This window comes from Vigna umbellata, chromosome 1 (assembly GCF_029865625.1).
Source record: "Vigna umbellata cultivar VRB3 chromosome 1, Vumbellata_1.0, whole genome shotgun sequence".
Classification (NCBI taxonomy): Eukaryota; Viridiplantae; Streptophyta; class Magnoliopsida; order Fabales; family Fabaceae; genus Vigna; species Vigna umbellata.
Genome location: NC_142165.1, coordinates 59845581 through 59872439, shown reverse-complemented (window position 1 = coordinate 59872439; position 26859 = coordinate 59845581). Strand labels below are relative to the sequence as shown.

General features: G+C 37.1%; 1 protein-coding gene across 2 annotated transcripts; it reads right to left on the bottom strand.

The window, feature by feature from the left end:
• CHR4 (chromatin remodeling 4) lies at window positions 1–26859 on the bottom strand. 2 transcript variants are annotated; one of them, XM_088103939.1, is made up of 13 exons: window positions 26339–26858; window positions 25600–25649; window positions 23802–24051; window positions 18281–18382; window positions 17404–18177; window positions 16016–16126; window positions 15863–15893; window positions 13116–15727; window positions 12239–12396; window positions 4201–4315; window positions 3674–3756; window positions 2304–2940; window positions 1–2199 (listed from the first exon to the last, which is right to left on the bottom strand). In XM_088103939.1, the coding sequence occupies exons 3-13, from the start codon at window positions 24033–24035 to the stop codon at window positions 175–177; spliced, it is 6882 nt and encodes a 2293-aa protein (XP_087960065.1). In that variant the 5' UTR covers window positions 24036–24051; window positions 25600–25649; window positions 26339–26858; the 3' UTR covers window positions 1–174. The 2 variants fall into 2 exon arrangements, with proteins under 2 accessions (XP_087960065.1, XP_047150091.1); XM_047294135.2 differs by having other exon boundaries at window positions 13116–15893; window positions 26339–26859.

Below are 26859 nucleotides of genomic sequence, written 5' to 3'. Positions count from 1 at the left end.
TCCAGCAAGCAACACTATATTTCATTTCACTTGGAGAAAAAACTTTACATGTTCTCAACAATCCTATATTTGCTAGTTCACTCACTGTCATACCTACAAAAATTCTAGCGCATTGGTGAAAAGGCTTCAGCAGCAAGAAAGAATTGGTTTCATCTTTTATCCAAAATACTACAGTTATGTTTCCTGATCTCTCACAGCATGGTCTGAGACAGTTCCCTCAGATGACACCTCCACTTCATCGGGCCGTTCAACCCGAGAGGGATCCGACTGAGTCTTGCTGGAATCTCCACTGTCAAGGTCGTGTACTTGCTCTTTAGGTGGACACCAAATTTTTGGTGAAGCCTGCCTAGGATTCTTATTTCTAAAGGCACCTTCTGAGTCTTTGAATTTGGCCCTGCCAACAGGCCTTGGCAATGGATGCTTGCTGTCATGAAAGTTTGAAGAACCGGTGGTGATCGGTGGAAGATGGGGGCCGGGAGCAACACAGGATGCAACCAACTGAAGAACTTCAGGAGATGGAGACATCCCTGAAATTGCTTTTTTTGAAGAGTGCGACGAGTTTGCCACTTTCAAATTTAGGGAAGGCAAGTTAAGGTCAGATTCAATCTGCTGAGGTCCTAGAGGTCCTGTCTGAGAAAGTAGAGGCAATGGCGGGCCCGAAGGAATTGAGCTTGAGGCACCATTATCAACATGGTGGCTGCTATGCAAGTCTCTGCTGTTTCCAGCAAAATCTGGAAGACCCCGATTGAACTTCTGTGATCTTCTCTTCTTTTTCTTTTTGACACTACACCTGGGGTCCTTTGGTACGGAAGGAGGTGGTCCAGGAATCACAAATGGAGGAATTGTGGGCTTATCTTCCCCATATAACAGACGAACTGATTGAGCAATGGCTGAAACTGTGGGTGGCAGTTCAGGATTGGGAAGTTTGGCGGGGGAGCTAACAGCTTCTCGTAACCAGTGGGGAAGCTTGTCTTTTGAAGTACTGCTTCCACCCACTTCCTCTACTTTTGAGTGCAAAAGATCAGATCTTATGGGGTTAGATAACAATCCAGAGCTAGTAGATTCGCCATTAGCTACATTAACATGATTATCACGCATATCATTTGGTGATCCATCTAGAAGTATGGGCAATTTTCCACGCTTGGTGTTTCCTTGGTCATCCTCCTTCTGCTGTGCATCAATGCTGCCTGAGCAATTCAAACCTAAAGAGCCCAAGGTACTGGTTCCAAAAGAATTGAGCAGAAACGGTCTTTCAGTCAGTACACTGGAAGAAGTACCTGGTCTATCAGATGTTTCAGCAGAAGCACCTTCAGGAAATTTAGATCTGTTTTTATCATAACTCCAAGATGGAAGAGATACAAAGTGATCATTTTGCATACTAGGTCGGTCCAATGCACTAAAATGTGACAGACTAGATGCAGAATCACCTATCCCTAATTTCATGTCAGTCAGATGGTTATGAAATTTTGGTGGCAAGAGAAATTTGCTTCCATGCAAGGCCCTTTCCATCATGCCATCAGAGATTGGAAAATGTGCTGATTTGGTAGACTTTGTCATCTTGGAGGATCTTTGCGTAGGAAAAGGAGGCCCCTGAAAGACCTTTACCTGTTCCTCTTCCCACCTCACGGATAAATCCTCGGATGTTTTATACTTTGAAAACTTTAACTTGGGATCTCGGATCATGGCATCCCAATTACCTCTTCCGTGCCTACGAACACCAATCCACAGGGAATCAAGCTCATCTTCAGACCACCCATCGGATTTTGACTTCTTTTTCAATAAATTACTTGATCCAGATCCGGTTCTCATCATTATGTTTTCAAGCACCTTTCTATGGTTCTCTGGGAAAGATGAGAACGTGCTTGACCTTTGCCCCAAACCCAAAGTAGGGGGTACATCCCTGTCTTGCTGATTATATCTGAATAAATCTTCAGGGGGTATTTTGAAATTAGGCAATGCAGGCATTGTCGGAAGGTCTTGCATAGATCCATTCAAAGATTCAAGTCTTCCTCCTATAGACAAATTAGGCAAAAGGTCCAGATGTGAATTTGGTATGCTCTTGGTTGTAAGTGGAAACCTGGCCAGCAACCTTTCATCAAATGGCAGGTTTGTCAATGCCACCTTCTCCTGAAAATGAGAGAATCTAGCACCTGAATTCTCAAATGCATCAGATTCCTTTCCTTGCACAGAGGGTGGAAACTGCAAAATAAAAACAAAAAGAAAAGGATACAAGTCATAAAGACACATCCGTAATGCCAACTACAATTGACAATGAAATCCACACATGTATTAAGAGAGCATACTGGAACAAATGGGAGACTGTTATCAGGGATGGTATGTTTGAAACTTGGGTGTAAATTTTCTGTAGATGTATCTGCCAGCTTGGTATTTGCTGCCACTTCCTTACTTCTCACGTCAGCATCCATTGATGCAAGACTAAATGGAAACTCTTGTCTGGATCCATGTCTATTTTGTCTCCAATTTAACTTTGAAGTATTGGTTTCTGATGACTCTATTTGTTTTGCATTGGGAGCACAAAGCCCTAGTACGGGCAATAAATTGTTGGTGGACATATTGTTCGTCATGCTCAGCCCCCCCTTAGGATGACTTGGAAGAAAAATATCAGGGAGAGAACGGCCTAGGTTACTGACAGAAGCATCAAAGTAACTGCTCATTTTATGTTTGGAAAGCTTGTCAATCCTTGATAAAGAGTCCGTGTTGCTATTCTGAGCTTCTGAAAGTTGTGTGTATTTGCTGTCCTCTAAGTTTATAGAAGTCAACTCTTGAACTGAGTGTGTTGGTCCAGCCGCTAGATCCCCACCTTTGGCAATGGCTGGAGAATGTGAGAGTAACTCATTACTTAGAAGACCCTCAGGATTTGCTTCTTTAATCGCCTTCCTTCGGGCAAGTACTTCCTTTTGCCGAGATCGGAGTTTAACACTGTAAAACAAGAGTAAGTGAATATTCAGCATCAGAAGCCCATTAATCATAAAAGCTTACTACTGGTATACAGAATCTATCACTGCTGGAGGAAATATCTTGGTCCGCTAGTTTGAAAATAACTGATTAAAATACTTGAACCACAACTAAATAATCACATCAGTACAGATAGTTCTGAAGAGGAACACCAATATACTATAAATTGTTTAGAGGAAATTAAAGCATGGGTGTTGAAACTACCATAAACAATTTACAAGCAGCATGTAGGACTTGCTTAGAGCTCTAGGTATATCTTTTCCAGAAGTTAAAATTAAGGTATTGGAGGATTATATTTACATATGAATTAAACAACTCCATGAAAAAAAAAGACGGAAAAAAACTATATGCATTAAAAATCTACTATATAGAAAAAAAAGAAGGAAAACAAACACGGAGGAACTCCTTGACAATTTATTAGAGCACACAGAAAAACAAACTTATTAATAGAATAATGCATTGTAATCACCCGCACATTGTCAAAAGAAACACTTGAAAGAATCCTATGTATTAGATCAAAACGAGGTCATACAGACAAACTAACAGTACCAATGACAGACACCCATTTAAAAATTGTATAAAACGAGGGGCTAGAGGAATGATGATAATAGATTGAAAAGTGAACATGTATACATTTCCTTTAACAGTATTCAATAACAGTGAAGTAATTCAGAAAGTTCAAGAAACAAAGTCATACTATTTTGTCTTATGGGCCCGTCCTGCTGGTGTATATTCACGCTCAGGCTCTGGTTCTGGCTCTTTTTCCTCTTCACCGCCACTCTGGTTGAACAAGCACACCATTAGAAAACATTAAAATAATACCAACAGAGTTTCTAAAAGAGTTAAACTAAACGTAAATGAGCTAAAGTGATAAAACTGATTAACAGAAGAAAATTTCAGTAGTGAAAACATCTTTTTATTTGCATTTCATTATTTAAAAAAAAAAAAGAAACTTTGACTTCCTTTTTTTTTATCTTATTTTAATCCCTCGTTATTGAATTTCAGGGGAAAATGCTGAAATGAAAGTCCAAAACCCAATTAAACCAACATTTCAGTTTTATTAGCTTTATATATCTTGTAAAACACATGTGAGGATACTTTTAGAAGTACGAGAAACAAAACTTCATCTCCCATCACTAATATGCAGAACCAAATACATAATTAAAAAATATTTATCTTGTAAACTTGAACGTTATACTGGTGAGTAGAATCAAAGCAAATCACCTCACTCATTGTTTCACTTGGATGTGGAGCATATACTTCCCTATAAGAAACAGCTTTCCTCTGCCGCTTCCCTCGACCAAGAGCTGCTTCCTCTTCATTTTGATATTTCTCCCACCTACAAACCAAGTTAAGACAAAAATTGAAGGTAAAACATGTTAGTCATATCACTTGATAGCTAACTATGTCGTCAAATGCTTGACCATATATGAATTTAAAAAAATGTACTATCATCACTTGTAGAGATAAAAATTAAAAAAGTGGCTTCCAATAAGCATAGCTCCTTTAATATCATATGCTCAAGAGTTCATTGTTTGCTGCTTTAGTTCTTATAAATAATAATTATCCTACTATGTTAGAATTGTAGTTAGGATTTACATGGGTGCCTAAATCCTTTGTTAGTTTACAATGATATGCAATATTTGTATGCATGAGTGTTGTGCCGCTTCATATAACCAAGACAAGACTGTAGCCAAGAACCTGTTCTTTAAAGATTTTAAAATGTTATTCTAAGTTACAAAAGGCTGTCAATTAAACTAATTTCATTTAAATTCATAAATTCCTCCAAATTTTGGAACAGGAAGGACATGCTGAATGGAAGCGAGAATTTCCAATGAGGATGAGAAAAAAGGTGTCTTTAAAAGAGGTAAAACGAACTGACATATTGGATCTTTCGGTAGTTGGAGAATAGCATTGGGATCTTTTTTGAAGGTGAAAATATTCCATAAAAACACATTTAATAGCCTTTGCAGAGAGTCTTTCTAAACCTAGAGAGACATTATCACAAACAAATAGAACCAAACACCCTAGGAGAGACCTGAAATAAAGGAAAATTTGGAAAAATAATGAAGTGAGGAATTTGATTTTCAAGAGAAAGAAGGCATTCTATTTATTAGAAAACTGGCAGTGAGAACTACATCTCTCCAATGATACATAGGAAAACTTGTATTGAACATTAGATAGTGTACAGTTACAATGAGATATGTTAAAAAATAGACTTTAAGCCTAACTTAACCCTACAAAACTGACTTGTAAAGTGAGATTTACACTCACATATATACTCTAAATTGGCTTTATCTTTAGTCGATGTAAGACTTCCAACACCCTCTCCCCTCATGTCGAGGTATATACATCTTGTGTGTGGGAATAGAAATTAAAGGAATTCCTGGAAAAGGTTTGTTATATGGTTCCAATAACTATACAAAAGTTGTTTGCTATTTAGATACTGATTAGGCATGATCTCCTTCTGATAGAAGATCTACCTCCGAATATTGTGTCTCCTTTGGTGGTAACTTGATCTCTTGGAAGAGCAAGAAACAAAGTGTTGTGGCAAGATCCAACGCAGAAGCTGAATAAAAAGCTATGGCCTCAATCACTTGTGAACTTGTTTGTTTTAAGAAATTGCTTACAAAGTTACAATTTGGAGATGTCACTAAAATGACATTCATATGTGACAATCAGGTGGCTCTTCATATAAGTTCTAATTCATATAAGATTATCATTTCATTCGAGAGAAGATTGTATATGGAGACATTAAGATTGAGTTTGTTAACTGTTGTAATTTGAGATAATATCTTTAGAATCTTCCTAATTAGAGGAAATAAATATATAATCTTTTATTTTATTTTATTTTCCTAGTTTCCCTATTTCCCTTTTTAAAAAAATTAGATTATTACAAATAGAGAGTATCAGAATGTACTTTTATAATTGAGAATAATAAATCAGTCTTATTTTTCCACTTGGTATCAAAGCTTGTCTGATCTGCTTCCGCTGTCTTTGCTGTCTACCGGCGGCCGACCACCACGGCCGCTGGTGGCCCCCTTATTTAACATGTGTTTTTAATGCACTTCAATTGCCCTAGTCAAGTTCTGTCTTAGAATTTTGACCTTTTTTGTCCAGTATTACCAAAGAGAGAGTTCTTGTTTCTTTTCTTCTCCCTGACTTCATATCTCTCTTGGCACATATCAGTCAACCATGCGCCAGGGCTCACCAAAAGTAAGCTTCTTTGGATGAGTTTCGCCCTCTTTTTGGGTCGCTGAGGAAGCTTGCACCCCTTCATGGCTAGAAAATCTTCCTCTTTCTCCTTGCTTGAAAGAGTGATGTAAAGCTTCGACCACACTAGGGCTCGTTCCTCGCCGTTGTTACCGTCGCTGGTGACTTTTCCGCTCTCCTCAACCGAACCCCTCGTCGTGTAGTACTGGTCCTCCTTCTCTAACGAAGCTGATGTCCTAATCTCGCCGACCGACGACCGGATCTCTCCGATGTGCACCGCTGCTCTCCGCTATCGACCACCGTCTGCCGCCGGCCACCGTCGCACTTTCGTTTGATGACCAGCGGATCTAGACTGCCTCCTTGAGCGATGACCAACCCCGCCGGAGTCAGGACCAGACTCCGCTCAAGTCTTTAGCTGGTCTCGGGTGCGTGTTTGTCATGCGCCGCCTTCTTGGTGTCGGAATCGCAACGCGCCGCTACCGGTCGTGTCGCCGGACCTCCATCTCTCTGTTCTAACCCTCCGTAGCAGCCATGGCTACCATCTTCGTTGTGTGCACAACATCTTCATCTTCTCGAAGCACACTTCTGCATCGCCGAACCTCCTCTCGTTTTCTGTTCTGGTTTGGTCTTTCATCCTACCCTTTGTCGTCCTCTCCGCTGCTTTGATGCCGCTAATGCCACAGTCGACGCCTGCGCAGTCAACCGCCGCTTCCTTGCTGCTCCGCTGATTCAACTTGTGAAACACTGATGTGTCAGCACCATTTGGTTACAATTCCGTGATTCTCTCTTGCAAGTGTTCTCCTATCACAGGAAAACAGACCCGGCCGTTTCCTGTATGCACCACTTAATTCACTTTCTTGCCGGGTTGACGTGTTCAAGGTTGGGGGATCTCATTAGACCCCGGACTCTTTGGAATCCACTACCTCACTTCATTGGTCTTTTGATGGCATAATAAGTTCTAAGTGTTTTGTTTTCTGCCAGGTGAAAGGATCTTTCCACCGTCAATGCCTTGTTGTAACAACTCAGTGAGAGTTGTTCTATGAGACCACCCGCTGATTTGACTCGTTCGATGTTAGGGGTTTCAGATTTGTCCCCAAGAAGTACGGATCGGTTCTCACCAGTTCTTCCACCTACACGTTCTGTTGTTCAGTCGTGAGGAGGAGAAAGTTCCAGCCGCTACAGGGTAGTGTAGTCTCTACAGGATTGTTGTTGTTAGCCGCTACAGAGAAGTTCAGTTCCTGCAGGTTTGTTGTTGTTCAGGCAGTTAAAGTCCCTAAAGGTTTGTTGATGTCAGGGCAGTTATGTCCCTGAAGGTTTGTTGTTGTTTAGAGCAATTAAGTCCCTGAAGGTTTGTTGTTGTTCAGGACAATTAAGTCCTTGAACGTTCGTTGTTGTTAGGGTAGTTAAGTCCCTAAAGGTTCGTTGTTGTTAGGGCAGTTAAGTCCCTAAAGGTTCGTTGTTGTTAGGGCAGTTAAGTCCCTAAAGGTTCATTAATATTAGCCTTTGAAGACCTCCCATATGTTACTCATGGAAATCAAGTTCTTGAAGCTTTGTTGTTGTTTGCCAGTATTGATGGCAATTTAGTCCCTGCAGTTTCTTGCGATTCACCACTACAGGCCTTCATCCATTCTTGGAATTTGTTGCTGCAAGTCATCATCCATTGTTAATGGAAATCTCTCTTGTCCATTGTTGTCAGTTTCATGGTGTTAGTTCGCTCTTGTTCATTGTTATCCAAGTTGAAGTTTCATGGTGCAAGTTCGCTCTTGTCCATTGTTGTCCAAGTTGAAGTTTCATGGTGCAAGTTCACGGTTGTCCATTGTTGTCCATTATCTCTGATTGGGTTTGTCTATTCCAAGCTTGGTTCATACAATCTTGTACCAGTTTGAGGAGGAGTGTTGTAATTTGAGATAATATCTTTAGAATCTTCCTAATTAGAGGAAATAAATATATAATCTTTTATTTTATTTTACTTTCCTAGTTTCCCTATTTCCCTTTTTAGGAGAATTAGATTACTACAAATAGAGAGTATCAGAATGTATTTTTTATAATTGAGAATAATAAATCATAAATCAGTCTTATTTTTCCACTTTAACAAAATGATTAGTTACCAGATATTTTCACTAAGTTTTAAGGGGACCAAGAATTGATTAAATTTGTAATAAGCTTGGTACATACGATTTATATGCACCAACTTGAGAGGAAGTGTTAGATATATTGTGTTTTATGTTAATTAGGGAAACATACAACACAATATATCTAACAAGATATATTCTTCCTCTATGCAATGTCATTTTGTTGAGCTGTGTGGGGATAGGTGATCTAACACAAAATACCTTGTAAGAACAAGAAAGAGAAAAAGGTCAATAAAAGGACATCTTTTTAGCATTGTCATTCCAAAAGATTTTAATTATTTGGACATGAATAAGGACAAAAATCCATGTATGCCTTTCATTAAATAAACTCAAGAACAACATAATAACTATTGTAATTAGAGGAAATATCTTCTTAAATAAAGAAGATATCTATAGAATCTTCCTAATTAGGGAAAACAGATGTGTAATCTTCTAGATTATTTTGTTTCCCTATTTTCCTATTTTAGAAGATTAGATTGTTACAAATAGAGCAAAGGAGAATGTAATTGACACAATTGAGAATAATAAAATCATTCTTATTTTTAACATAGTATCAGGACTATGGTTAGAGCCTATCCTAACGATATTTGTTGTTTGTTGGGCATGTTATTCCACCCGCTATCGGGCCATTATCAGACCACCCACTAATGTCTAGTCTCATGTTCGAGATGTATATACCTCAGCGTGAAGGGGGTGTGTTGGAAATCCCACATCGACTAGAGGTAAGGCCAATTTAGAGTATATAAGTGGGTGCAAACCTTATCTTACAAGCCGGTTTTGTGGAGTTAAGTTAGGCTTAAAGTCCACTTCTTAACATGGTAACTAGAGCTCTTCTTTTTCAAATGTTTGTTCCAAAAAATTACTAAGGAGAAGTTGTGTTAATTGCCACATATCCCATCAACAGGTTACCCACTCGTATCTTAAATGGCATTAGTCCTATAGAATCTCTATTGTCTTTTGTTCCTTCTTCTCCCCTAATGACGAGTCTACCTAGTCGAGTCTTTGGATGTATTGTTTTTGTTCACTCTCATCATCTTAACCGTAGTAAATTAGATCCCAAAGCTCTTAAATGTGTCTTTATTGGGTATCCATCTAATAAAAAAAGGTACAATTGTGATCATTCTCAGAGTCGTCATGTCTTTATCACCATGGATGTCACCTTTCATGAAACACAATCTTTTTATGTCAGTCCACTACTTCAGGGGGAGAACGCACTTGAAGTGGAAGAACTCTCCTTCTTGTCATTACCATATTTGTCTTTGCAGAATGCCCAAAATCTGAGTAATGAAGCTACCATAGTCCACCGTGAGGAAGAAGAGGAAGAAGACATTTTTTGGCAAAAAAATATGAAAGAAGAAAACAACCCACTTTGACTCTCGAGCAAGAAAAATTGTCTAATCTGGAGGTGAGGATCCCTGAAGATATCAATGAGGAGGTAAGTATTACTGAGGATTTACCCATTGCATTGAGAAAGGAAAGAAGATCATGTGCTAAATATCCTTTTTCTCAGTATGTTTGCACTAACAATCTGATAAGCACAAAAGTTTTATTGCTGCCATTGATGCCACAAAAATTCCTACCTCAATCCAGGAGGCCATGAAACTTAAACATTGGAATCAAGCCATGAAAGAAGAGATGAAGCAATAGAAAGAAATTCAACTTGGGAGATTGTTGATAAGCCAAGAGACAAGAAGGAAGTAGGGTGTAGCTGGATATTCACAATAAAACATAAGGTAGATGGGACAATAGAAAGATATAAAGCTAAATTGGTGGCAAAAGGATATACCCAAACATATGGGATTGACTATGAGGAGACATTTGCCCTAGTGGCAAAGATGACTACAGTTTGAGTTATTCTCACTTTGGCTGCTTATTTTGGATGGGACTTGCACCAACTGGATGTGAAGAATGTCTTTCTTTATGGAAATCTAGAAGAGGAAGTGTACATGGAGGTTCCCCCAAGTTTTGAAGTGAAAAATGAAAGAAACAAGGTATGCCTCCTAAAGAAAGCATTGTATGGTCTTAAGCAATCCCCTAGAACATGGTTTGGAAGATTTACAAAAGCAATGGTTTCCTTGGGATACAGACAAAGCCAAAGAGATCATTTTGTATTCATAAAGCACTCTTCTATAGGTAAACTCACTCTATTGCTTGTCTATGTGGATGATATAATTATCGCAGGAGATGATGAAATAGAAAAATTGGCATTAAGAGATAAATTGACTGCCTAATTTGAAAAGAAAGACCTAAGAAAACTCAAATATTTTCTTGGAATAGAGGTTGCTTACTCCAAGACCGGGATTTCATCTCCCGAAAGAAATACGTACTAGATCTCCTCAAAGAAACAGAAAAGCTGGGATGGAGAACCTCAACAGTTCTTATAGAACAAAATCACAAAATTGGAAGTGAGGAAAGTTCTCCTATAGAGAAGGCCGAATATCAGAGATTGGTAGGAAAATTGATATATCAATCACACACAAGACCAGACATTGCTTATGCAGTTAGTGGAATGAGCCAATTTATGTGCATGATCCAAGAGAGAGAGAGACAAGTAAGCAGTTGACAAAATTCTCCGATACTTGAAGTCAAGTCTAGGAAAGGGGCTATTATTCAAAAGGGAAGACACATTGACTATGAAAATATATATTGATGCTGACTATGCAGGTTCTATTACAGACAGAAAATCTACTACGGGTATTGTGTGTTTCTTGGAGATAGTCTGGTAATATGGAGCAGGAAAAAGCAAGATAGAGTATTTCGTTCTAGTGAGAAGCTGAATTTCGAGCTCTTGCTCAAGGAATGTGTGAAGGACTCTGGATGAAAATCATTTTGGATGATCTTAAAGTCGATGGATAACCCTATGCAACTACACTGTGACAATAAGTCTGCCATGAGCATAGCCCATAATTCAGTACAACATGACAGGACCAAACACATTGAGATTGCCAGTCATTTCATCAAAGATAATCTAGACAGAGGCTTTGTGATTACAACTCATTCCTACAAAATTTCAAATACCAGATATTTTTACAAAAGGGCTCTCTCCGGGTAGATTTCAAGATCTTATAGGCAAGTTGAGAATAATTGATATTCATTTACCAACTTGAGGGGGAGTGTTGTAATTAGAGGAAATATCTTCTTAATTAAAGAAGATATCTATAGAATCTTCCTAATTAGAGAAAATAGATGTGTAATCTTCTAGATTATTTTGTTTTCCTATTTCCCTATTTTAGAAGATTAGATTGTTACAAATAGAGCAAAGGAGAATGTAATTCACATGATTGAGAATAATAAAATCATTCTTATTTTTAACTATAACTAACAATCATAACAAATGCAATACCCTTCTAATAGAATTGCAACAGAATGAAACTAAGTTATTGGCTGCCACCTGGCTTCCTTATTGATTTCCTATATCAACAAGTTCTGCCCAAAAGACGCTGACAAGACCAACAGCAGTGGTCCAGTGTGATTCTGACATCACAAAGGCAGCACACAGGACACACAGCCTACTGATGGGCTGACAGAGATCAGCATATGACAGTCTGTCATGAAGCTTTTGGTGTACCAACCACTGGGGATTGCTCTTGCCGCTCAAGGCACACTTAACCTTGACTTTGCTGGACAAAACAGTGGTGGATGGCAGCCGGAAACAGTGGACAATTGATGTCTGATGATAAGAGAAGATAGATAGGGCCCTCTATACCAACTTGAATTAGGATATGATAAAAATCAGTGAATACCTTTCCCAGCTGCTGTGCATTTTATATATACGGAAAAGAATAATATAATACAAGGAAAAGTTATATATATCCTATAGCACTCAACTCAGTTACATATACCCAAAAGGAAGCATTATAGAAGTCGTACATTATAATAACAATCATAATTTTAACAGAGACAATAATGCTACTTACCTCACACGCAGTAGTTTGTCCCATTCATTTTCTTCATTGACATTCACTGTGTTATCCTCTCTCTTCTCAGAATTTTGTGGACACATGTCATCAGTCCCATCAGGAGGAGATTCACCCACTACATGCTCTTCAGTTGGTTCATCATTCCACTCAAGGGCCTAAATAAGAAATTTTAAGTCACAATTGGGGCAGAGCTTAAAGATTCAATTATATCTAACCACAAGAGCAAAATGACACAATTTAAGAAAAAACAAAAGGGAGGACTTAATTATTCAATTAACGTGATAGAATCAAAGCTTATGAGAGAAAGAAACTTGAAGAAAAAGGGCAACACAGTGCATGAGGCTCCCAACAAGTGCAGTTTGAGGAGTGTATACATGCACAGTCTGACTCGCACAAGTAGATAGATTGCAGGATTTAAACACATGACAACCATTTCACCAAGGCTTGCCCTTAGAGAAAGAAATATGTATCATACTAAAAATAAATGGAATAGATTTCATAGAATTAAGTACACAGGGGAAAGAAGCATCAACAAATTCTTAGTTTAGATTGTTTACATGTTAATCCTATAGAAAACTAAAAAACCATGTATAGGGTAAAGTATAACCATTAGTGACAACAGGAAAACTTCAATCATCATATAAGCACGCAAACTTTAAAGAAGCTTTTACAAAGCAAAGGTACCTAACCTAAGAAAGGGAAAAAAATAAACCCCCTCAAGAGAAACAAAAACACAGGATAACGAACAAGAATTCAAGAACGCCCAAAAGGCCTGCCACACGACTAAATTTATTGCCCCATTGGTAATATTCTAGCTTCTACTGAAAGTCCAAAGAAAAATACTTTATCAACTAGAGTTAATCAATTATCTTACCTTCACTGAACCCAGCATATCATTCTCAGAATCCCCTTCAGCATTATCAGTTGAACCATCTTGAAGATTTGAACGATCAAGCAATTTTAAAATAGCATTTTCATCCCACAAAATCTTGCTGTTGCTATCAGTACACTTATCCTTGTATACATCTCCCAGACCACCAGTCCTCTTCCTATGCTTATGTTCTACATCTGCTACAGGCTCATCTTTGCTACTATTGTTGTTTTCACTCATGTCTTTCCCATTCAGTCCTGGAGAATCGTTGAAGAGTTCCTCAGTTCCCCACTTTAAAATATCTTCTACTTCTTTTTGTGATCCAGACTTATTTACAAAAAGCTGGTCAAGCATCAATTTCTTCTTAGCAAGCTGCAAGATGCGCTCTTCAACACTAGCACGAACCACAAGCCGGTATACCAAAAGCCTATTAGATTGTCCAATTCTGTGTGCTCGATTCATTGCTTGGATATCTGCATGGGGGTTGAAATCAGAATCATAGATGATGACAGTGTCAGCAGTTGCCAAATTTATTCCAAGTCCACAAGAGCGAGTGGATAACAAGAAAACAAATCGACTTTTGTCTTGGTTAAAGCGTGAAATTGCTGTCTGGCGATCAGCTACAGAAACAGATCCATCTACCCTCTCATATGTTTTAGGCCCAAACTCTATAGTCAAATAATCCTCCAGAATGTCAAGAAGCTTGGTCATTTGAGAGAAAATAAGAACTCTGTGACCTTCCTTGTGTAAAATCTTTAGCATAGAATGTAGAAGAGTCAACTTAGCTGAAGCCTTTATTCTCATTTCATGAAGGAACTCGACAGAACCAGATTCAGGCTCGGTTCCTGGTATGAGGTATGGATGATTACAGACCTTCCTCAATTGCATCACAATGTTCAGCATAGACTGTTGGGCAACCCCTTTTCCAATATTCCGCAATATCTGATAATTCTTTGTAAGCATTGCACGATAATATTCAGCTTGGATGGATGACAACTCAACAGGAACCATTCTTTCTGTCTTGGGAGGGATATTTTGCATGGCATCCTTTTTAAGTCTACGAAGCATGTGAGGAGCAACAAGTTTTTTCAATTCATCAACTTTCTCTGCAGTCGTAAGATCATTAAATTTCTCCTCAAAAGAAGATAGAGAAGGAAATGAAGCTGGCTGCAAGAAGTTGAGCAAGTTGTACATCTCGCCGAGGTTGTTCTGGAGAGGGGTACCTGTCAACAGTACACGGTGTTGGAAAGAGAATGTATTTAGCAAACTGAAAAGCTTACTTCCAGAATTCTTCAGTCGATGGCCCTCATCAACAACAAGAACTTCCCAAGGAACTCCACGTAAATGGGAATAATCAGCAAGAACCATTTCATATGTAGTTAAAAGCACATTGAATTTATAGGCTTCAGTTTTCTTACTCAATCCACTTGGATCATTAGCATGCCATTCATACTGGCGAATTATGGCTCTAGCCTTAGCACAGCCATGATATTCAACAACGTTCACATCTGGAGCCCACAGTGAAAATTCAGCAAGCCAATTAGGCATTGTAGAAAGTGGTACCAAGACCAAGCAAGGAAGTGAAACTTTGAATTCAAAATACAACGATGAAATAAAAGCACAAGCAGATACTGTTTTCCCAAGTCCCATCTCATCAGCAAGTATCACATTTTTGGACTTATACCAGCATTTGCGCAACCAGTTCAGCGCCTCAAGCTGATGAGGAAACAAAGAACCACCTTTCAAATCCTTAGGTTGCTCTGTAAGATTGAAAATATCATTTTGATGGTCATTGTTTCTCCTAGTTGAATTTTCCTTTGAGGAATCCTTTTCCAACGTGAGAGTTTCAAGCTTATTAAAAAGTGTAATCAAATGAGAAGAATTTTGAAGCACTGGTTCATCTAAACTTTCCCAAGTGCATTCATCATAAGGCAGTCCACTCCACTTTACAAATCCTTCAGATGTTCCATGTTTGGAAGTTTGAAGGGCTAGCACCCGCTGAGGCTGCTTCCAGCGCTCCTCACAAATATTAATTATTGACATCCCATACTTTGCCTTATAATTTTCTAGTTTTCTCTTTGCAAGAACTTTTAACTGGGATTCAGAAATCCAACTATTATGAATATGAGACTTTCCTACCCATTTAACTAAAAATTCATAGAAAACCTCCTCTCCATTTGGACCAGCACAATCAATTGCATTAGCATCCTGAGCTTTTTCATCAATATTGCCAGTCATCGCCTTCTCCACATTCATTTCCTTTTGTTCTGTTTCAATAGAGACATGTGTTTCACAATTTTTTGGAAGCTCGCTGTTATCCTTGCTTCCTAAAGCAACATTAATGCTCTCCTCTATCTCAAGCTTGTCATTTGGTTTTTTCAACTGTTCAGCAGATACAGCAGAATCATCTTGATCTATACCATCCCTGGCACAGGAACCTAAATCATCAGTGGCTTTACTCAATGAATCGATAGGATTTCCTTTCTTACTTTCTTTCGTTACTGATCTTCTGTATACATGAATTGTTTCCACTCTATTAGTGTTTATCAACATTCCTTCTTCATCAGAAATCTTGACGACATTTTGACGATCATCAACATGATCTTCAGTTGATTCTGCATCCAAATCATTAGCACAAGTAGAATTATCCTCTAAAAGCCTGGTCTGATTTTCGGATATGACCAGATCACCAGAAGGCGAGCCACCCTCAATATTCAAAGACAAATTATTTAATGAATTTGTATTCTCACCATGAATTCGACACCCTAAAACCCGATCAACCTGTGAGATGGATATGCAAGTAGAGTGAGTTATGATAATCCCATAAAAGGTGCCAGGTGAGGTATTTTCTTAAACATACAAAAATGCAAATCATCAGACACAAGATCTTTTTAGAAGGCTACCTGCAGAGACTCAACAACGGCGGTACTATTTTCATGCATCAAAGTTTCATCTACACAATTTTGTGCTTTATCCAGTTCATTTGATGTGTCTTTCATTACCCGAAGAAACTTCTGCATCCAGGAGAAAACAAATCATGCCTACAGTGTAATAAAAATATAATAGAATCTCAACAATTATAATACTAAACATATTTTAGACAGTATATTTAATATAAATCAATGATAGGAATGTAGAATTTGTTGTAATTAGAGGATATATCTTCTTAATTAAAGAAGATATCTATAGAACCTTCCTTTTAGAGAAAATAGATGTGTAATCTTCTAGATTATTTTGTTTCCCTATTTCCCTATTTTAGAATATTAGATTGTTACAAATAGAGGAAAGGAGAATGTAATTTACATCATTGAGAATAATAAAATCATTCTTATTTTCAACTAATACATTAAAATAACAGACTAAACATGGCTGATCTGGTACCTATAAAACACACAACTACTGTCATCCTAAATCCAACCCAATGTAGCAAAACCTTGCATACTTTGAGAAACACTTATGCCTCATTTTTCTTTTTTTTCTCTGCAGTGTGTAATACACCTAAATTTTGCTCACAGAACAAGTGTCTAAACGGAACAATATTTAAAATTTATCTCCTAATAAATAACAGTACATTTACACAAATCGTCTAATTCAATAGTCCTTTATCATATCCTAGTATTTGGCCAACAGTAACGTCACTGTCAGCCTGCACCATTATTCCTTATGTTTGTATTCGCCAATTTTTCTTTTGCATTTCCTAGCTTATAGCTTACAGTGGTCTAAGAGATTTGGACAATACATATAAATGAAATGTTGGCTAAAATTCCCTACTAAAATGAAATTTGAGTTCAGGGTGAGTTATGCCTTGTAAGGACATTACAGTTTCAAAATGCCACACATAAAAACCTCTTCTATTGCCCATTTGAATCACCATAATTTAAGACTACAATAGTTAGACCCTTTATCATTTAGACGTTATAATGTATCTGTAATTAATTTCCAGAAGATTCGTAAACTATAGAGCCACCAAACCTATGTGATAATTTAAAATAGTCATGCTTTAACAACAGCACTGTTTAATATAGTATATCATGGTCCAGAATTGATGTCAACAGAGACAAAAACAAAATGCTCAAACTCAACATATTTTAAGATAAAATGGAAATTTGAAATATAATATGAATCAGATCAAATATGTTAAGTTGGTATTAAATATACAAACATTTTTACTCCATAAATATAAATGTCAATATTATTATGACAGGATTAGTCACTGTCAATATTATTAAAATGATATCCATATTTAAACTAACAAGTAAATAAAAGTGTTTAATAGAGGAGGAACAGGTACCTCATCTTTCTGCTGGACTTGAGAATTCTTGTTTCCAACATCCTCTTTTGGTATAGATGCAGAAATGCTATGGGTTATAGACTTCTGCTTCTTGTGTACTTTATTATTCCCAGACTTGGACTTTGTAGAAGAAGGATTGACAATTTTTTTGCCCTTTTCAGTCTTTTGCTTTTTTTGACTAGTATTATCGTTAACAACTTTATTTTTCCTTTTTCTCACGTCCTCTCCGCTAGCAGCAATAGCAAGAACAAGTGTTTTCCTTAAAGGAACCTTATTGCAAGGTGAAGAAGTCTTACCCTCTAGTTGTTCATCATTTGCTTCTAAATCAGTAATTTTAGAGAGCGTTAAAACTACCTTGGCTGGTGAAGTTGACTTCCTGTCTACAGGGGAGTCTGTTGGGGACAAGCTGGATTTCTTTTCATCAGCATCCACACATGACGAAGTTCCTTCCATAGGACTCCCAAGAGACGGGTCAATAGGTTTGTCACTACCAGTTTCATCAACTGAGGAAGACAACAATTTCTTTCCAAAAAATTTGACTCCCACAGTTGAAATAGATTTCCCTTTGCTTGAGGACCTTTTCTTTGAAATAAGTTTGCTTCCAAAAAGTCCAGATACTTTTTCAAGGTTAAGTGAGTTGATTTGGCCTTTTGATTTTGTAGGGACAGTCTTTGTCCTTGCTCGTTTTGAAATTGGATCCAGGTGGTTTATGGGCTTTAGTTGATCCTTTTCTTCAAAGCAACTTGGACATTGCCACTTCCCATTAGGAATGCGCTTCAAGAGATAAAATCACAAATGGTCTCAGATTCAAAAAATCCCAAGAATCAAGACTTTATAGTTGAAAGAAAGCATGGCATGAAACCAGAACTGAACATACCTTAAGAGGGGGATCAAGACACTGTAAATGATATGTGCGAGGACAGCTATCACAGCACAATAAGTTGCCACCAACATCACAGATCACGCATTCATAGTAATACTGGATCATAAGTTTACTATATTATGTTAGAGCAACTAAATGCAAATAATAATAAAAAATTCTAGATTGGAATCCCAGAATATTCTTCATATAATAAATAAAATATTATTTAAGGAAAGTATGAAAATTGGAGACTGATGATAACGCAATACAATACAAACATATTATTGAGATGACAATAACATCCAAATCCAATCCCATTGTATATATCCCAAAGATATTTTACTAGAAGAGATTATGTGAGAATGATAATAAAGAGGCGGAAATAACAATACATGCTCTAAAAGGTAACAAGAAAGACTAGACAAACATAATAACATAAGGAAAGCAAGTACACCATGGCCCTATGGGCCCATCTGGTTAAACTTCTCAATATGCTTTTAGGAGAAGAAAAAATAAATAAACTTCTCTATAAGCTAAAACCAACTTTGCATAAGTGAAAATATGATTTTGGAATAGCTAATATGCAGAATATACTTCTGCTTCAAATATTTTCATGTAATTCCTAATCAATATGAAATAAATGCATAACATTGACACATACATCTTAACTAAATCTTCTAAGCTACCAGACAACGCAAAAAGTAGTGGCTAATTGTATAGGGGTATTTGAGCAACATGATACAGTCCTATAAAAATTAGAGAATATGCTGAATTCTGCATATCCAGGTAGCACATTGATCTCATTTACAATGTACTTACAATCAATCAAGAAGTAATCAAACAGCTGATTAGGATCTATTCAATAATTAATTGACAGCAATGACTGTAACTAAAGGTGACCATATATGTATATACACACATGCACTAAATACCTGTATATCGGCAAATCTAACATAACATTCCTTTTCAAGCAAGAGCATGCATATAATGTATGTGCGAAACTTGTTATGAGTAAAAATCAACCCAAGGCTCTCTGTGACTAGTTTTTTTTATCAGTCTGTGTGACTAGGTAAATAAGCCTGCTAGTAGGCGTCAGGTAGTGGTACTGTAGGTTATATCCAGATCTTTATTTTTCTGATGTGAGACTAGACAATGGTCAGAAGTGGCTTCAGTGGTCTGGTGAAAGACAATAAAAAAATAAAATAAAAATGTTAAATTCAAATGGAGAAAGAAAATACAGTTGAAGATGTACACTTCGGCGCTAGTTTGACCTAAAGGTGCTTCACCCAATGTAAGGGTAATTCAAGTTCTGTGTAATCATATCCCAGTGCTAACAAGGCTATACATGAGTTTGGCATGTTTCCATACAAAGATGTCAAATACACCCATGGCCAGCTTCAGAGAGTAAATTCAGCAGTAAGAAAACCATGCAGTGGGTAGACTTAAAGCTAGGGTTGTTGATACCGGAGAGAAGGCATCAGCACTCACTTCAAAAAGATACTTGCATGGCAATGCATGACAAGTGGCAGGATTCTTAACAGTTTTAGAAGCAGTCAGAACTCTGAAGAGACATTCTGAATTTAGGTCCCAGGTTTCAAAGGCATTTATGCCTCCATAGTCATTATCATACCAGAGGGATTAGCAGTTTGAATGAGCTTTTAGCTGTACTCAAAGACCAAGATGATGGAGCTGATGCGCATTCAGCAAATGAATCACACTATCACGTGTAGACTACACTACCTCCTGCACCTCAAAGTAAATTGAGTAGACTGAACTTAAGTACATATGGGTAGAGGATTATCTGGAACAATGATTTTGGGCTAGTCTATGGAAGAACCAGGTTGAGAACATGCCTCAGACTCCCTTATGCACCAGTGAGGAATGACTGGTCAGATTTCAGTAACTCACATGTGGTGACACATCAGAGAAACATCAGAGATCTTCCAGTAGTTGAATAATTTGAGGCAAGAAAACAAGATTGTTGGATCATTCAGAGTGAATAAAACATCCATTAGGTGTGGGTGCAGAAGTCAAATCATGAGGAATAGAAGAAAGTAGCCTAACACCCATGAAAGGAGAGAAAAACAAGCTTAACAACTGATTAATGGAGGAAAGAACTTCGAACAACTGTATATTGGAGGTAAAAAAATAAGGTTCCCGTGGCTAGAATTAGTTCACAATGGGAAAGTAAGAACCATCAAAAGAAAACCATGAAAGAGAGTTCGATAGTTTTCAAAGTGGAATAGTGCAAGAGTACGTCAGAAAAATATTGCTTTCATACCATGCAAATAATTAGAGTATGGAGAATTATGTGTATCAGGGTTGAACTCTAATCCATTGGTTAGTATATGGCAATCAATAAATGAGCTAAATTATTAGCTCATTTGCAGCCTATCAGTGACACACACACATCAACATTAAAATTGCATTTTTAGACAAGCTAAACCTAACACTTATTCTTTTAAAAAATTACAAGAAGCAATAATATCATTACTTACCCCCCTCTTTGGACATCAGAATCTAGAAAGCCCCTCAATGGTGAAGTTGACACACCAAACATGAGAACAAAGGAACGTAGCAGCAATTGTCTAGACCCAGACAAAAGAGAAAACCCATACATCAAATGATGCACTAGGAAATATTCAAATTCTCAAATTAGCACTCAAATTATCCCAAGGGTTACAACCACTATTTATTATAATAAAGCATTTGCTACTAAAAAGGAAAGGATAAATAAAAGCCCAACACAACTTTATGACATTCTACAATTTTCAGTTTTAAATTATAATAAAATCTAGCTCCCAAAAGGACAGCATAAATAAAAAAACTAGCATAATACTATAATATCCTCAATTAAAATAAATAGCCTACAGACGTGTTGTAATATAGCCTAAATTTAGCATTATACATTTTGAGAAAGTCACAATCAATTTCCTTCAAATATCTATATCTCTGGATCATTCTAGGTCAGAAACCACTTTCATTTAAACTACATTGATAATACAAAAATGTTTGTCTTAATAAAGTCTCAAACGCTGTTTTGTAAAAAGCTCTAGTCTTAATAAGAAAGCTTTGCCTTCTTTTTCTTTAGTTCACCCTGCTATTTGGGGTCCCTCTCATACTATTACCCCTTTAGGTTTTAAATATTTTGTTACATTTAATGATGATTATTTTAAATGTACTTCAATTTGGCTAATGAAGCGTCAACCAAAGGTGTTTTCTATATTTCAAATGTTATCTAATGAAATAAAAACACAATTTGGTATACCCATACATGCTTTTAGTAGTGACTATGCTCGTGAATATTTGTCTAACCAATTCATGAAATCTAGTGGTACCCTTCATCAAAAGCACAAAAACAGACATTTTATTGAAATACACTTCTTCATAGTCATCTTCCTCACCATTTTTTGAGGGGATGTTGTCCTTACAAAAATGTTATCTCATTAATCGGATGCCATCATCTGTCCTTAATGATCAGATACCCACTCTATCAATTTTCCTTATTTGCCTCTATACAATCTTCCTCCACCTGTTTTTGTTTCCACATATAACCACAAAAACTTTCTCCTTAGTCATTCAAGTGTGTCTTTGTGGGATATCATCACTCTCAAAAAGGGTATCAATGTTTCTCTTGATATCTCCATAGGTATTGTGTCTTTTGGCATCTCTTTCTTTGAGTTTGTTCCATATTATACAACTATTCATCCGAATGATGACATATGTACTCACATTCCCACTACCATCAATCTTGCTTCATCAAAACCAGAACTCGAGATGCTTCTCCTACACCACTTCAGGTATATCAACATCGTTCATGACCTATTGATATTTCAGTATGTGATCCATATTCAACAGATATAGTGGATGTCATGCTAATGTTTCCCGAAGCCATCTCCCATACAGAATTTGGTCCATCTAAAACTGATTGGCCAATTACTATTTGGAAAGGTACACATTTTACCAATAATCATTTTCCTGCTATACAAACCTTAGTTATCATAGGCTTTCCTCCATACAATATACTTGTTTGTCTCCATTCATGTTTCTAAGTATCCAAGTGAAGTTTTATCCCAACCAAAGTGGCGATAAGTAATGATTGATGAGATGTTTGACCTTCAAAGTGATGGTACGTGAGAATTGGTTCCTCTTCTAACTAGCAAATCAACTGTTTGGTGTTGATGGTTGTACTCTCTTAAAACAAGACATGATGGTAACATTGATCGCTATAAAGCTCGATTGGTTGCCAAAGGACAGACAAAAATCCAGGACCAAGAATACACTGAAACTTTCTCTCATGTTGCAAAATTGAAATCTATTCGACTTCTCTTTTCCATTGCAATTATTCACCACTAGACTCTATTTCAATTAGACATCACAAATGTCTTTTTACATGGTTACCTTACAAGTCTACATAGAGCAATCTCCTGGATTTGTTGCTTGGGGGAAGTCATCTAATATGGTGTCTCGCCTACTTAGGTCCCTATAGGTCTCAAGCAATTACCCCATGCATGGTTTGGGTGTTCTCGGACTGTCATCTAGCAGTTTGGAATAATACAAAGTGATGTTTATCATTCTTTGTTCTATCATCATTCTCCCCAAGGGTGCATCTATCTCATTGCATATGTGAATGACATTGTTTTCACAGGTAGTGATAAGGAGGGTATTGTACAATTAAAACAGTATCTTGCACACAAGTTCTTGGACACCTAAGGTATTTCCTTGGTATAGAAGTGGCACAATCCAAGGAAGGTTGGGTCATATCTCAGAAAATATTCTCTCAAACATTCTAGAAGAAACAGAGATGATAAATGCAATGGATCCAAGTGGCAAACTTGTACCTGACCTAGGAGAACGTAATTCCAATCCTAGGATATACAAAAGGTTAATTGGTAAGCCAAATAAAGTTTCATTTCCAACCAGATGAGTCATCGGTTCCATAATTCATAACAGAGTTAATGACATCATCCCAAGACACATGCATTCCCAATTTAATATTCTCAAATTTCAAAGCAATAATATTCTACATTATTGTTTCAATTAAGAGGTCATTGGACCTATAACCTGCTGCTGGTTTGTTTAGGAAATTAAGGCAGATAATTCTAAGGAGACAAATCCCTGTGATTATGGGTGACTAAATACATCAACCTAGTCTTTATAGTGAGATAAGATGGAGATAAAGAATAAAATTATAACAAACATGAAACATAAAACATCCTAAAATACAGAATGAGCACCACGATTTTAATATATAATGACCAAATCACCTACAAGTCCAGTTTACAGTTAAACTAGTTGAACCAGCCAGTCCAGTTCGAGTTTAATAACATATCTACATAGATGTCAGGTATTTCTTACATCTATTGCTCTATATTAAGACATTATTTCACACAAATTATCACAAGTTACATTGGTCACATGCCATGGTATACTTAATGACAATACTAAACCATTTTACTCTTCATAAGTTGGGTTTCCAACATCCCCTCTTTTTGCCTAATGCAATAAATAAATTGGACTCAAAAAGTTAACTTACCCCATCATTTCCTTTCTTCTTAGATGACATTTGATCAGTAGGTACTTCAGTCTTTAGCGCACGTTTAGCTGAAGCATTTCTAGAAGATTCAGATGTTAGTGAATTTTCCTCTTTACTATTGGACTGGTCTTTACCAGAGGACTGATCTAGTCCAAAAGGAAGCTTTCTCCGCTTACGCTTTAAAACCCAGTTCCTGTTCAGCATTTTAGGTGCTGATGATTTGTTTTCCTTCATTGTTCATAGATGCATCCTGCATAAGAAATCAGCACTTTGACCATCAGCATGTCATCATGAGAAAAATGAAAATTCAAAGCATTTTAGCTTATAAAACAGCATTAACATGCTTGCTCATTAACAGAGTGCACAGAAAACAATTAAAGAAAGTACTACAAGCAAATAACATGGAAATAAAACAGAAAATAGTTTTGAGCAATAACTAAAAATTAAATTAGCCCTGGTAATCAACCGTGTTTATCATAGTATTATAAGTAAAGTTCAACCATTACCAAAAAAAAAAAAAACTCAGACGTGTTCTCAACTAGAGAAACATTCTTTTAATATATTCAAAGTATAAATGTACTTTATTTAGATAAACAAAGAATTTATTAAGAAATAAAGGAGAGATATAAATGCAAGTGAATAAGAAATCCTAAGAAACTGAAAACTACACCATGAGAGAGAAAAAAACATGAGACTAGGAACATTAAACATGTAGCATAACATGCCTATCTCTCTGATGATCCTTCAAAGATGTCCCCTTAAAAAGAACTTTGACATAACACTACAAACAACTAACATGCATTCAACCTTTTTAAAACATTATTCATCGTATCAAAGACACTATTCATGATCACTTAATATCACTCAACATGGGAAGCATGCAAAAAGGATTCAAGAGAGAATATGATACCACATTTCATAATCACTCAGCAGGATTCAAAATACCAAGTTTTCATTTCAATCTATTCTTCTTTCCCCCAACTGCGATCATCAAAAACTGTCTCTGATCAAGTATCCATCAGCTGATTGAACAAAGTTCATTCTCTTTGAAAACAAAACCAGCATAATAAGAATTTTTTTCCTTAAAAGGAAAGGTTTGATGGTAGCTAAATGGGAATCAGTCCAAAAAACTAGTCTTGAGTTGAAGCTTCAGAACTCATGTTTGAGACTTTAGCTAAAATAGATGGGCTTTGATTATAGTCAATGCAGTCTTATCCAAGATTCAACAACATTACAAGAAAGTATATGCAAATCCTGTCATCTGAGGTGTGACTTATTCCAAGATCTAACAAATTTGGAAAATCTAGCCTATTTAAATCATGAGATAGGCCTTAGGTAAAACTGAAACCGGGGATAGTTGAAGTGAATAACATGATTGCTGTTGATAGAACAATGATTTCTAACCTGCCCATTGCTACGGCAATGAGTCCAGTCAAAGCAAAATCAATTGCAGCAGACAAAAAACTGTGAGCGTGTGGTTGGAAATCATGTTAACATCAGGTAGCAAGGCGTAGCATAGAATGTAGCAATTAAAAAGGCCAAGCAGCGGTGCATGATGTAACAATGACAAATCAAAGCAAAAGAGATACTTCGCATAAGAATGATAATTTACAGCATCAAAAAACCAATCAAGCCTTTTACACTTAGGAATGAACATTTCAGGACCAAACAAATAAATTCTCTCCCCCATTGCCCCAGAAAAATATCAAACAAAAGCCATTTGATTATCATTTATCACTCAGAAATATTTGGACGAAACACTTATTCAAGGATAGATTAACATGAATAACAGCATTACCTTCTACTACAAGAAAGTTAGAAACATCGAATCAATCCCATACGCCAATCCTGTGACAAATGTTAGCATACGGTAGTCCTCAATGCGCAACCACATTCATTACAAGCGAAAAAGACATCCAAGAATAAAACATGCCATTGTCCCTAAAAATGAATTAAAAGACTATACAACGATAAATTTCCTCAGCTTCTGTAGATTCACAACTCAATTGGTATCTACATTCATTCCTCAAGCAAAACAAGATCAGATCATTCAATTAGCACAGACAGACTACTATCACGTAAAAACTATTAATCATGATGAATCTGAATAAGCATACACAATCTCTATCAAAAGTAAAACAAGCAGCAGCATAAACAATGAACAAAAAGTCAGAGTATGTCCCAGCACACCAGAAACAAGAAACACAACAAAAGCCACCAATCCACACCCAACAAACGGTGAAGCATTCCGCACATTCAACTCACACAAAAAACCCTCAAGTCCCTTGGAGGAACAAGTGGAGTCAGAAAGCAACACAAAATTCAAGTAACAATCCTGCTCATTGAACCAACAAAATCTGCAAGCATGAACAACAATCACAGGCCAAGTAGCTTGAAAATCAAGGGACTCAACTAACACAAAACCAACAGACCCAACTGAAATTGAACATCAACAAGAGGCAAACACAAAACCCCAGAAGCCAAATTCGAGCCAAAACCACAAATGAAGAGCAAAGATGGAAAATTGAGAAGCATACCAGGCTGGGCTACGGATCAAATAGCAGCACGAGCAAGGATTGCATGAGAAGGAAAAAGGGAAAGTGGAGAATAGGGAGAGAAGGTATTAGGGCATGGATGCAAGGAGATGAGAGATACGAGGAAAGAGAGAGAGAAAGAGGGCAGACAAATGAATAAATAGAGAGAGAAAAAGAGATAGCTGTTGTTGTTGTTTGTTGATGTTGTCATGTAGAGAGAGAAAGACACACAAATACGGATTCGCCGGGGTCATAGGACGGGGTTACTCTCTGACATGGCAGGAGAGAGAGAGAGTTGTTGTGCTCTCTCTCTTGCTCTTTGTTGAAACCCCAAACCACTCTTCCACTCCAACCATGCCACGTGGCACAACCACGAGCCTTTGCCTTTCTTCTTGCATTCTCCTTCTTCCCTCACAACACAATCTCTTTCTGTTTCTTCTCCTCATCACATTCCCTTCTCTTGTTTCCTAAATCTCATTCTCTGCATTATCACTTTTCGCATAATCAATTTCCCACAAATTTTC

What these genes read in the sequence shown, in the direction of transcription:
- CHR4 (XM_047294135.2), bottom strand. Translation starts at nt 24,035, where the DNA reads ATGAAGGAAAACAAATCATCAGCACCTAAAATGCTGAACAGGAACTGG. An exon ending in GTCTTGATCCCCCTCTTAAG is followed by an intron (nt 18,178 to 18,280) that starts GTATGTTCAGTT and finishes TATCTCTTGAAG; the next exon opens with CGCATTCCTAATGGGAAGTG. An exon ending in ACAGTCTCCCATTTGTTCCA is followed by an intron (nt 2,200 to 2,303) that starts GTATGCTCTCTT and finishes TTTATTTTGCAG; the next exon opens with TTTCCACCCTCTGTGCAAGG.